Source organism: Poecilia reticulata, chromosome 12 (assembly GCF_904066995.2).
Source record: "Poecilia reticulata chromosome 12, P_reticulata-male-v2, whole genome shotgun sequence".
Taxonomy (NCBI): Eukaryota; Metazoa; Chordata; class Actinopteri; order Cyprinodontiformes; family Poeciliidae; genus Poecilia; species Poecilia reticulata.
In genome coordinates this window covers 22,930,825-22,943,159 of record NC_088841.1, presented here as the reverse complement: position 1 = coordinate 22,943,159, position 12,335 = coordinate 22,930,825, and the positions used below count along the sequence as shown (strand labels likewise).

The window sequence follows — 12,335 nt, the reverse complement described above, 5'->3', positions numbered from 1 at the left end:
GAGGAAGTAGCATCTGGGAAGTCTGAGTCCCAAACTACCGGTTCTCCACAAAGGAATGAGCTTGCAAACTGTTTTTTTTTTTGTTTTTTTTTTTGTGTGTGTGTGTGTGTATGTGTGTGTTTTTAAGAACATGCATTCCTTCATTGACGGAAAAAAAAAATTAAAATGAGAAAAGCCGGGCTCTGTTCTCTTCTTCTTTCTTTTTTTCTGGAACAACCGAAAAAAATCTTTTTTTTTTTCATACCAAAATCATTCTTTTTTTTTTTTTAAATTATAGGGAAATGTCTGAAAGTAAAAACTCAAAGAAAAGACGTGCTACCAAGAGAGAGGGGGGCATTTCTGGGTCGGCTGGTGACTGGTTTGGGCTGGTTTCTAGTTGCTACGTTTGGAAAGTTGGTGGGCGGCGTGCATTGACCATGCAAATATACCTTAGGTCCTCGCTTGTTGTCATAGGACAGTTGGTCGAGGTTTTCATAGTTCCTTTTTTTATTCTGATGAGTAATGTGCACAGAGAAAATATGCAGACACAGAAAAATATTATAAACAGTTGAAAATGGAGGGCAGTAAAGCATTCCAACAAATCTCCACTTTTCTGCTTCAAATTGGGAGCTTTAACACTGGGGCTTGCAAAGAACATCGAAACCACCGAAATGTGCCGGGAAATAAAAATCAGGAAGGTTTATTGAGCTTAAGACGAGTTCCTGACGAAGTAGATGGAACATTTTTTAATCTTATTTAAATGTGTTTTTGCTTCCATTTGGGTCTCATGTGATTATAAAACAGTTCAAGAACTAAAAAAAAAAACAACAACCAGTCGTTTCAAAAACCTCTCGACTGTCAAGTAACATTAGAAAATCTGTGAAATCTTACAGAGTATTTTTGGTCTGGTCTGTAGGTCAAATGTCTTGATAACAAGTAAAATGTCAGCTTTCCAAACTGCATTTTATTTATTTTTAATAATATAAATACACTCTAAAAAAAAGTAGAGAAAATATGTTCAATACATTTCTGCAGTCAACAACAAAACTCTTGTCTTCACCAGCAGCCTTTTTAAAGCGGCTGACCAAACTGTTGGAGTACCGTTGGAGTTGCTAGGCAACAGGCCTGGGCTGGACTGGCGTTGCTAGGTAACAGCAGAGTGTCCACGCTACAAAAAGACAGAATCTTACCAAGTGTTTCTGGTCTAGTTTCTACTGCATATTTGTTTGTTCACTAGAAATAAGATAAAACTGACTTACAAATAGCTTTTCAGCAACATATAGAAACTTGTTTTAAGTCAATAATTCCTTAATATTAATGAAAAGGTTTTAATTCCACTGGCAGATTATTTCACTCGTAAAAATGTGTTCGTATAAGTGAAATAATCTGCCATGAATTATTTTCATGTTGATGTTGAAAATACCCAAATCTCCACATAACTTTATATTTCAGCCTGTCAGTCGCTTGATTTTTAAATATTAAATGATTAATGTTTTTACTTGAATGTTACTAAAGTAAAAATGTACTTGAGTAACATTTTTACTAAATACTTTTGTAACAGGCGAGTTTGGGTTTTAACAAACAAGCAAAGAACAGAAGTTTTTGTGTTTTCTGCTCATTTCTGTTCATCTCAGCGCCCAAAATAAATCCCTCTTTACGCACTTTATGCTCTTTTTTCCCCCCTTAAGTGGCGCCGCATCAAAATTACATGGTGGATTTTTAAAAGGCAGAAGAAACCTGGCACTTTGTGTCTTTTCTCAGCAGTTAGTGCTTTAATAATTTACAGCTTCTCCAACCTGCCTGCAGCTCTCGACTCAGGCTGTTTTCTCCTTTTACAGAATGTTGCGTCAGTTCTTCTTTGTAAAGAAATAAAGCTCTACTTTTATAAATTCAAAACACTCTGTATTTTTTTCAAAGTATGCAGAGTCCTGTAGCGTTATTGACACACCAAGCCTCATCCTAAAGGAATATTTTATTCTGTAGCCTGATTACAGTTTAGATAGAAAAAAGGAGTACATTTTTGCCAAAAAATTCAGATTATTATTTTTTAAATATGGAAATTTGAGTTTGAAAATGTGCAAATTTGTGAGAAAAATCTCAGAAATTTTGAGATTAAACTCAGATTATTTTTTAATGAAAAACCTGAAAATGAGTTTGAGAAGTTAAAAATTTGTGAGAAAAAAAATCTGACATTTTTAGATTTTTAGAAAAATGGGACCGTTTTTGAGCTGGAAAAAGTCAAAAATTTGCAAGAAATTGAAACTGGGGGACAAGATTTGAAACTGAAAATAACAGATTTGAAACAGGAAAAAAAAAATGTTCAAAGCTACTTTTCAGATTCAAGGTTTGATTTTTGTTTTTTCAGTTTTTGATTCAAATCTTACTTTATTCTTTTGAACAAACTTTGTGGCACCAATTTAGCTCCATAGAGCACTGTCTTTTGTACTGCATGACTTGGCTTAAATGTTTTGTTGGTTTTATTCGGCGTATGTAAATATGTGGCTCTAGCTGCAGGTTGTGTGGGAATTAGAAACACAACATGTCAGTTTTATTAGCGTATTGACAGAATTGAACCCAGTGACGCTGCAGCAGACACATTATTAGTCCTAGAATCAATTTTCTCTCTGTTTTTGTCTGTTTGTGTGGATTTTCAGTCCTCATCCTCTCCACTCTGAGCTTTCGGTACAATAATCGCTTCCTGAACTGGGATGTATTTCCACAGCAGCTATAAAACGTTAAACTGGCGCTGCAGTTGTGTCTAAATATACACTCCTGACTGGAGTCTCGCAGGGAAACGAGCGGCGGCGTTAGATGGAGAGCACAGATGGGCTCATTCTGACATCCAAACTGCGCCGTGCATAAAAGCAGCTTTCTGGATCCTCATCACAAGCTTTTAATTGTCTGTTTTTTCTCCGTAAATGCAGGATGCGACTCTGGGCTAAATGATTTGAGCTGAGTAAATGGCGGCGTGATTTTGTTTTTTCTGAAGTGTTTTCCTGTTGGCGTCTCGCGCCGGTCCCAGCAATCGGAGCAGCTTTCGCTTCAACTTGGGCAAACAGCCTCGGGTGGATGTCATGTTCTGAATCTCTGCAGCTTCTGATTTAATTAAGCCTCCGAATCGGGACTCATTCCACTCCAGCACACAATTACAGCAGAAACTCGCCCCGAGAGGAGCGAGAACCCATCCCGCAGAGATCACCTCCATTAATTGGATCCAGCTCAGGTTCAGTCTTTTTATTCTAATTCTGTTTCTTCCTAACGGAGGAAACTTTGTCATGTTCCAACTCTGAATTCAGCTGACAGCAAAATTCAGGAACATGATCCATTTTCACTTTTTCTCATGTTACAAATGCAAACTTGAATGAGTTTTATTTTGGATTGATTTTTTTAATTAAAAGATGCAACAAATCATTTAGTTCATTTTTTTATGTTAAAATAAACATTTTATTAACTATAAAATACAAAAATATATCATTCCTTTAGTACGTCTGAACTGGGTGAAGCATAAGTTCACTTTTGAGTAAAACCAGGGGTGAAAGTAGTTTTAAATTCTTAGGGGTACTATGACAATTATATATATATATATATAGCTTTTGTGTGCTTTTGAGTTTCTGTGCTGATTTTTTTATTTTTTTTTGCGTAGTGATAAAATCCTGGTAGCTCTTGAATTGCTACAAAATAAAGCTGTATTTCCTCTCTCAGCCCACTGGCTGCAATGTTGACACCTTGAGATGCTATGAGACCTAAATCCTGAACATCATGGCATGGAGTGATCCTAGTTTTACATGTCTGGAATATAACCATTCATTTTAGCTTTTAAACTGGTTCTATTGATCCTGTGTCCAGACAGAGGGATAATCAGTAGCCCAGCATCATGACCTGTTTGTTCTGAAGATCCTTCAGCTTCCACTTCTCTTCCTAACATGGCGCCTCCTCACCCTGACTCTCATACTGATAGGAGGAACCACAGAGCTGTTAGGTTAAAGCTCATCTTCTGAAGTTGGGATATTTTTCTTCCAACAGGTTCCAGAGGAATCACCTCAAACCAGATGTTGGACTGGATTTTATTTCACTGTCATTTGTGAATGTTAGAGCCTCATTTTCAAAAATAGAGCTATAAAGGTTGAAAAAGGTTATTATTTTGGAGAAAATCTCATCAACATTAATATTTCTTCTAAATAAGAGCCAAAAAAAACTAAATTGTTTGATAAAGGAAAAGCCTCTCAGACTCTGAGCCCGACAGCACCAAACTATTTTTTTATATTAGACATTTAATGTCACATAATTGTCACGGTAGAAGCCATTTGTTTGTTAAATACTTACTGAAACGTATTTACCGTGTTTGATGTTTGTTGTGATCGACATATACTCACAAAGAACGAGGTAATTAGTCCAAGTTTGTCGTTTATTGAATGTTCAGAAACTACAGCGGCTGTGTTGAGCCACAAGAAAGGTAAAACAACCTGAACAGGTGATCAACTCTAAACCACTCGCACCTTTTTACTCTCCGTCTCTCTCCGTCATTTAAGCACACCCGTTGCCATGGCAACCTCCTGTGCTCCACAAGCAGACCAGAGATTATGTTAAAAACGTTCAGTCCATTATGATATTAGGTTTTCAGGCTTGATATTTATTTTGCGATCATTAATAAGCCTCTCATGAACACAGAGGTGGTTGATTAGGTAATTTTAAACTCCTGCTCTGTTAGTAATGGAACCGAAACGCACAGAATTGCGCAACACCTTGTTGAAACAATAATCACTGAGATTATTATTGCTGTTGGGTCATTAATTTGAACACGTTTTATTGATTTTTTTGTTGTTGTTCTTTAATAAAGTTACGAACGTTTTAAGCCAGTCAGAGGAGGACGTGCTGCTCTCAGCCTCCTGGCGCCGTTCAGTTCGTCACCTAAAGCCGAGATCGACTCAAAACCTTCCACGATCGACATATTGCACCGCTGCTCTGGCAAAGCACAAACAGTTCAGAAACAATATGAAATGGGAGGAAAAAAGCTATTTATTAATTGATTAAGTCGTGTTTTAGATTGTTCTTGAAAAACTAATTAGTCATGGCTGATTAGTGGGTGAACTCACAGCTGCACAGTGAACCCATTCATTTTTTGCAGCAGACAGCCGCTCCCCTCTTGCAGGTACTGCCTACTCCCCCTCTAAATCTTTTAGGGGTACGCAGTACCCTGCCGTACCCCCTTACTTTCACTCCTGAGTAAAACAAATTTACAATAAAAGTGTTTTTATTTTAAATGCAAAAAGTGTAAAAATTTTAGCAGTTTGGTTTAATTACTGCTATGAACACAGTTTTTTTTCAACAAATGGCTTTTTTTAGTCTGTATCCTTCAATTCACGATTAATTACTAAATAAGTGGACAATTATTTCATAATTGATTCAGCCCTATTAAAAAAACGTATCCACGTTTATTTTTTCATTTTCCTTTGTAAAAAGTTTTATTAGCTTCCTTCAGGAGTCAACAACACAAACCTAAACAACAGAGGGAGGAGAGAAATGTTTTCTCTGAAAATACGTCACTATTTTCAGTTTGTTTCAGCTAAACGTGAAAACATTCAGCTTCATTTTACATTCTGTGCCGTGACAAAGTTTTATCCTGCTTCAAAAACACAATTAAAGAGGAATTTCAGGCAGGTTGCGAAGCAAAAAGCTGCAGCTAACGCAGGAGGTTTTCACACACAAACAACAAAAGATGGAATTTGGTACAAAAATTGTGTTTTTCTTCAAATGAAAGCAGGAATTTGTGCTACGTCAAGTCAAAAAAGATTCGTTTTTATTTAATTTTTTAAATAAAAAATAAAAAATTTTGCCAGATAACAGTTTTGTAATGTCAGGAGAAACATTTCTGACATTAGTGTTAAACAACACAGAGACAACAAGTGACTTGTAATCCAACCACTTTTGAAACCAAGTAATCAGTAAAATAACCGTAAATTCAGGTGTAACAACAGCACTGACTTATGTAGATTCAAACAAAGATGAAAAAGTATTAAAATATATATAAAATAAGCAAAATTAAGGTTAATTTACTAAGTTAGTATTAATATTAAATGTATTTGAGAAGCTTTTTAGGGTAAAAAAGTGCTAGAGAAGTGATTAAATTTAATTTAAATTAACCTTTTAGTTGGATTACTTTTTCAAAGTGTTTTTATTAAAATATGTTAACCCTAACAAAAAATCTATTGATTCTGTCTGAATGTTTATATTTTTAATTTTATAATCTTTTGCAGCTTCTTGTGTATTTTCCCTATAAAACATTTCCATAAACTCAACAGTTTCCTTGTCTTTTCTGTAGGAAATAATCCCACAGCATGATGCTGCCACTGTCTTGTTTCCCTGAGAGGATGTTCAGGATGATGTGCAACGTGTTCATTTTACTTTCTTATGTTAAATTTTGCAAATAAAACTAAAAAAAGTTTAATGTTGTATCCCTTCTGGAAAATGAAAAACATTAAAATTTGCATCTGTAACTTGACAAAACATGCAAACGTTTCTACAGTAAAAACAAACAAACCCTGGAACCATTTTCTTGTTTTTCTGCGATGGTTTGCAGAGCCCCATGTTAAAGTCCACTATTTGGCTCCCAGTGTGGATAGACACAAGATAATTTGGACTGTGGCGAAAAGCAACGTGAAGATGAGCAAATAAACATACAAACTTCTGTCAGATTAGACCACATTAGACGCTGTTGATGTCTCTGGGAATGTTAGCCAATGTTTACACAATGGTGAGAAAGAGATGTGCTCAGACAACAGAGAGGGAAACAGCTAGGTACACAGAAGATCTCCGAAAAACACTCGCACACACTCGTGCTCACACACTCCCTAAAGGTGGAGGGAGGAGATGAGGGCGGGCCGCAGCGCCCCGGCGTCTCACCTTCGTCTCCCGCTCCTCCAGCAGCGTCTCCAGCCTCTTCTGAGCCGCCCGGCCCTCGTGGTCGTCGCTGACGATCAGGATGATGTGGTTCCAGTTGAACTCGCGCATCAGGTCGAACCAGACGTGAGCTTGGTGGGAGTACGGCGGGACCGTCCGCAGGAAGGACAGGTGGATACTCTGAGGAGGACCGAGCGGGAAACAGAAACTTCGCAATAATTTACCGATTGATTCGTTTCAGTCGCTGCAGCAGCGGCAGTACGTTCCATCTCCAAACACTCATTATGAACCAGAAAGAAGCTGTGGTTGGTGGTGAGCTCTGTGAGGTAACCTGGAAGTCTCTAAAATGTTATATCCTATTCTAACATTTCAGATTTTAAAATTACTTTTAAAATCATTTACCTTTCCAGGCTGTTTTTCCACTTTCTATTTAAATAAAATCTCTAAATGTTTCCAGAGTTGTGAATCCTCCCTCCGATGTTAATGGAGATCTTCCAAGGCCTCCTCTAAATTTTTAATGCCTCTGCTTTTTTTTAACTCATCTGATTGCTTTCAAGAGTTTATTACTGCGGTTTGTGCGTCACAGCTTTTTTTTTTTTTTTTTTTACATCAGGGGCAATATTAATAGCAGACTTTCGACTTTCATGTGGAAAACCATTTAATCACAGCTCGCCTAATGGACGCTGATGGGACGTTTAATCTAGGAAGCTCTTGGAGGCGTCCCTGGGGAACTCCGTAATTCGTCTGAGTGCCGACTCTCCAGCCGTGATCGTCCGTCACTCACCTTGTCGGAGTAGATGGACATGCGCGTGGTGAGCCCCACCACCGGGATGCGGTAGAAGCCGGCGGTGTAGGAGACGGGCGTCGGGGTGAGATGGTCGCTGGACTGAGGCGGGTGACTCACCAGGATGGCGTAAACCTGCAGGAAAAGACGGATGAAAATGCTGATAAATCACAGCAACACTAACATTTACTTATTTATTGAAATGTTTCATTTTGTATGGAGGTCCAACAGGGTCATAAATGTGGAAAAGACTTCCAGGAAACTGCAAATGCGTTAAAAACTCACCTGTTTAGAGTTGATTCTGAAGCATAATAAATGAAACATTGGCCAACATATTTGATTTGTTTTTATGATTTTGATGATGGCACTCGACTAAATGTAATGTTTCTTACTCCTACTTGTTTCTCAACCACATTTTGTTATTTGTGGTTTTATGATGTAAAACACTAAAATGTGCTATGTGATTCATAAATAACTCACTTATTAAATTACTCAATTAATATTTTACATCATTAATTATTTAAATTTGAAAACAAAAGAAAAAAAATCATTCAAAGAATAATTAATTAAAAAGTAAATTTTTTTAATGTATTTTAAAACATTTACAAGCCATTATTTTCATCTAGTCCTTATAACTGTTCTGAACTTCCTCCATAGTGTTTGGTGTGTAAAAAATAATAAAATATACGTTTGTTTTAGTTCTATGGAAGAACATTTCAGCCATCTTGTATCTCATAAATGTGACAATCCCGTAGGGCAACAAGCTGCCGATGATGGCTACCAGTAGTTTTAGCCGTCAACTTGTCAACATAACGCACTAAATTTTAAATCTATGTGTGAAAGTTTTTTTCTTTTGACAAAACTTTTTTGACCTTCCAACCTGCTGCTGTGAGATAATTTCCTCCTGTCTCCTTTTCAGCTGGTAAAATGCAAAATAAAAAGTGACTTTTTTACTGTCAACACTACAAGATAAAGTTAATTTTAAAAAAAACAGCAAGGGAGCGGGAAGTATTTCAGCTATGCTAGCTTGACTATGACAACTATAACATGTAGACGTGCTGTGAAATTCTGTGTGTTTCGGTCCAGTCATGAAATAAAAAAAGAAAGGCGGCCCACAAACCACCTGTGACAGATCATCAGAAAAGCAGGTGTTTCAATTAGCTAACCAACTGCTGTGGTGTTAGATTAGCTAGTAGCAGCGGGAGCTAATCTACCACAGCGACCATTTATCAATAATCACAAAGCAAACATCAAACCAAAGACATAAAACTAGAATGGACAGAATATTCAGTTCTCTGGGTGGGAAATGTCTTTTCTTTTTTTGCATTTTTGGTGTGGAGCCATTGTCAGTTGCTATGGCAACAAGTCTATGTGTAGCTTAGCCTACACAGAGCCAGGGGAAAAAAAGAACACGAGGGGTTTTGAGCTGTTCTTCAATAGTTTGTCTGTGTTATTTTCCCTTTGCTGTGGCTCACCGCACTGAGTGAATAATCTCTACGTGTCCAGCTTTTATCTTGTTAACGGAGATGTTCTACTTTTACAGCCGCAGCGCGACTACGGATGGCCAGTAAAGGAATCGTCTTCTTGCCTTCTGGCATTGTGCGCATGCGCCAAACTTCTGGATGTAAACAGTAACATACTCCTTCAAGTCATTCATCCTCCTACTCACCTTCAGTATCTGTCACATTTGAGCTGTGACGGCTGGTGTTCTCATATTTTATAGACTAAAACATCTCACGCGAGCCGGTTAGCGCGTTGCTAGCAAGTAATGCCGGTTCCGGTTTGCGGCGGAAGTCGCACTTATTATTCACGCAAAGCCTCATGGGAATTAGGAATAATGAATATAATTTTGATCTCATATTTTTTTTGGCATCAGTTAAAATAATTTGGTTCTGAATCAACAGTAAAATCCAAACTGTGTCTTGTTTTATGATTATTAATGAGAAACTAGAAGATTTACCCCCATTAGCATCTGCAGCTATTCATTTAGGCATCACATCCTGCAGATAAATTAAACCAGACTCCTCTCTGCTCCAAAAAAGTTGCATAAAAAGGTTAAAAATAACATTGTCGTCTGGAAGGATGTTAGTCACGCAGGAGGAATAAGTCTTTTGTTCGTCATTGTGGGTGTTTGGGTTGAAAACCAGAGCGGATGAGACGCCTGGGAGGCGGGCGGGGAGGGAAAGGGGATCAGGCTGGCAGAGACGCTGCGGCCCGGATTATTGGATGGGAGCATCCCGTATGGCTGGGTCAGAAATGAGGTCTTCCTTCCAAGGAATGCTCGCAGGCAGCTCTTCCCCTCCATCTGCCACTACGTCCTACAAGCTAATCTCATCTGATTAAACTCCCCGCAGACTTTCTGTCCACTTCAGACGGTTTGTTCTCATTTGCACATCAGGACTGTTTGGTGTTTTGGGTGTAAATGTGATCAGATGAGACTGTTATTCTACAGGAGTGCATCAGTTTGAGGCGATACGGCAAGCAGAGGATGAGAAAGCAGATCTGAACCTGTGGGTGTTCTTTCTGGGTTTTTGTATAAAGCCTAATTATGTGTGTGGGAGAGAGATTCACGCCTCGGGTCGCTGTGACATAACGCCGGCGCTTCTTCCAGGGTTCACAGTAACATCCAAGCATTTTTAAGGCGTTTTCACACATTGCACCACAACCGTTTGGAGATACTAACAGTACAAATGAAATAAAGAAGACAGTTTATATGGAAGAAAATTCAGGCCAAGAAGTAAAAATATAAAAGAAAATTCAGTTTTTTTCTCAAAATTCTGACTTTAATCTCAGAAGTCTAACTATTGTACAAAAAAGAGAAATCTAACCTTAGTTCTAAACATTACAAAAAAAGAAAAGAAAAAAAATATCAGAATTCTCTTTTTTATTTTATTTTGACTTTTCTCAAAATTCCAACTTTAATCTCAGAATTATGTTTTTTTTAATCAGTATTTTGACTTTTCCGAACAAATCTCATTTTAATCTCAGAAATTTGACATTTTTCTCTGTATTCCGGTTTCTTCCTGAGAATTTTGACTTTTCAAAAAAAAAAAAAAGAAGAAGAAATTCTAACTTTAATCTCAGAATTTTCACTTTTCTTCTCAAATGTCTAACTTTAATCTTTTGGGATCAAAAGCTAGAATTCTTTTATTGACATTTCAGAACTTAATCCTCTTCTGTAGTTTCATTTAACTATTTTATGATCATTTATGATTGTTATCGATAATATCTTGTGACAGAGGTTTGCTAATGGATTTTATCAACACATTTCAAGCAGCCCTTTGACGACATTCATAATGTGGATACGGCCCAAAATGAAAATGAGTGTGACGTTCCTGCATCACTGCAGCAGTCACAGAAGTAATCCCTCCTTCCTGAAAAGTTGTCGTCTCGCTCAGTTAAGCTACGGTTGGCCTTGAACTATCCCCCGCCTGCAGTTGCAGCCTCTTCTTGCTGGCGTGTTTTAATGCTCTGCAGATTTTCACCCCTGACCTGCTCCTGTGCACTTCAGCAGATCTGCAGCTGTGCGCCCGGAAAAGTGGAGCGGTCCCATCGTCTGAAATCTGCCTCAAACCAAAGGCTATTTTTGAACGCTGAACGATCTGTGGGGAGTTCGTCATGTTGGAGCAACACAAAGCGGAAAGAAACATCAGTTTTTAAATGGTTGGAGGAATATTTACGTTTTGAAGCTAAACTCAGATCAATCAGGTCTGAATTTTATGTGTTCAGTGGATTTATTATCATTATTAAGTCAATAGATGTCAATACTTTCATTCACAAAGGGCAACTTGTGTAGCATAGAATTATAACACATGATATATGTCCACCTTTCATTTCTGTCAGTTTTGCTGATTTCAATATCAATAAATGTATTTCTTACACAGGAAACGTCAGTCGACTCAAAAATACGTCTCTCACAAAGCGTACTCAAGAATTATTAACTTAAAACAAGATTATATTTAAAAACTAACTGAAAAGATGCTTTTCAGTTAGTTTTGTCTCATTTCAAGTACTAAGAGATTTGCACTAGAAACTAGAGCAGGAAACCTGTGTGAGGTCCAAATTCAGAAATTTAACCTCAGAATTCTGATTTTAATCTGCTGAGATCAAACGTCAGAATTCTGCTAAATAAAGTATGAATTCTGATTAAAGTCATAATTTTGAGATTAGAATCTGAATTCCGTGAAAAGAAGTCCAAATTCTGAGATTCCAGTCCGAATTATGAGCAAAATAAGTCAGAATTTTAAGATTAAACTCAGAATTCTGACAAAAACAGATACATTTTGAGAAGAATTCAGAATTTGAGCAACAAGTTATAATTTTGAGATTACAGTGAGAATTCAGAGATTGAATTTTGAATTGTAAGATCAAAGTCAGAATTCTGAGAATAAAGACAGAATTTCTTAGAAAAAATTTCAGAATTCTGCAAAAAAGCACAAAATATGAGATTAAAGTCAGAATTATGTGATTATAGTCCAAAATCTGAGAGAGAAAAAACCCTGAATTCTCAGATTAAATTCTGAATTGTGAGAATTCTGGGATTATTTTCCAAATTATGAGGAAAAAATGTCAGAATTCCGAGATTAATGTAAGAATTTTGAGATTAAACTCAGAATTGTAAAAAAAAAAAAAAGAATTTTGAGAAAACTAAAATCTGACTTTTTTCCCCTCTTTT

At 37.1% G+C, this 12,335-nt stretch overlaps 1 protein-coding gene across 14 annotated transcripts in view; it reads right to left on the bottom strand.

Moving 5' to 3' along the window:
• Window positions 1-12,335, bottom strand: part of grin1a (glutamate receptor, ionotropic, N-methyl D-aspartate 1a) — a 51,436-nt gene that overhangs the window by 38,498 nt on the left and 603 nt on the right. For 12 of the 14 annotated variants that reach the window (XM_017307812.2, XM_008424648.3, XM_008424649.3 and 9 more), the window contains exons 2-4: window positions 7,661-7,795; window positions 6,880-7,056; window positions 429-491 (exon numbers count right to left, since the gene is read on the bottom strand). In XM_017307812.2, coding sequence (XP_017163301.2) covers window positions 429-491; window positions 6,880-7,056; window positions 7,661-7,795 — 375 coding nt within the window. The remainder of the gene's footprint in view (window positions 1-428; window positions 492-6,879; window positions 7,057-7,660; window positions 7,796-12,335) is intronic. The other 2 variants (XM_017307814.2, XM_008424652.3) reach the window with 1 other exon arrangement.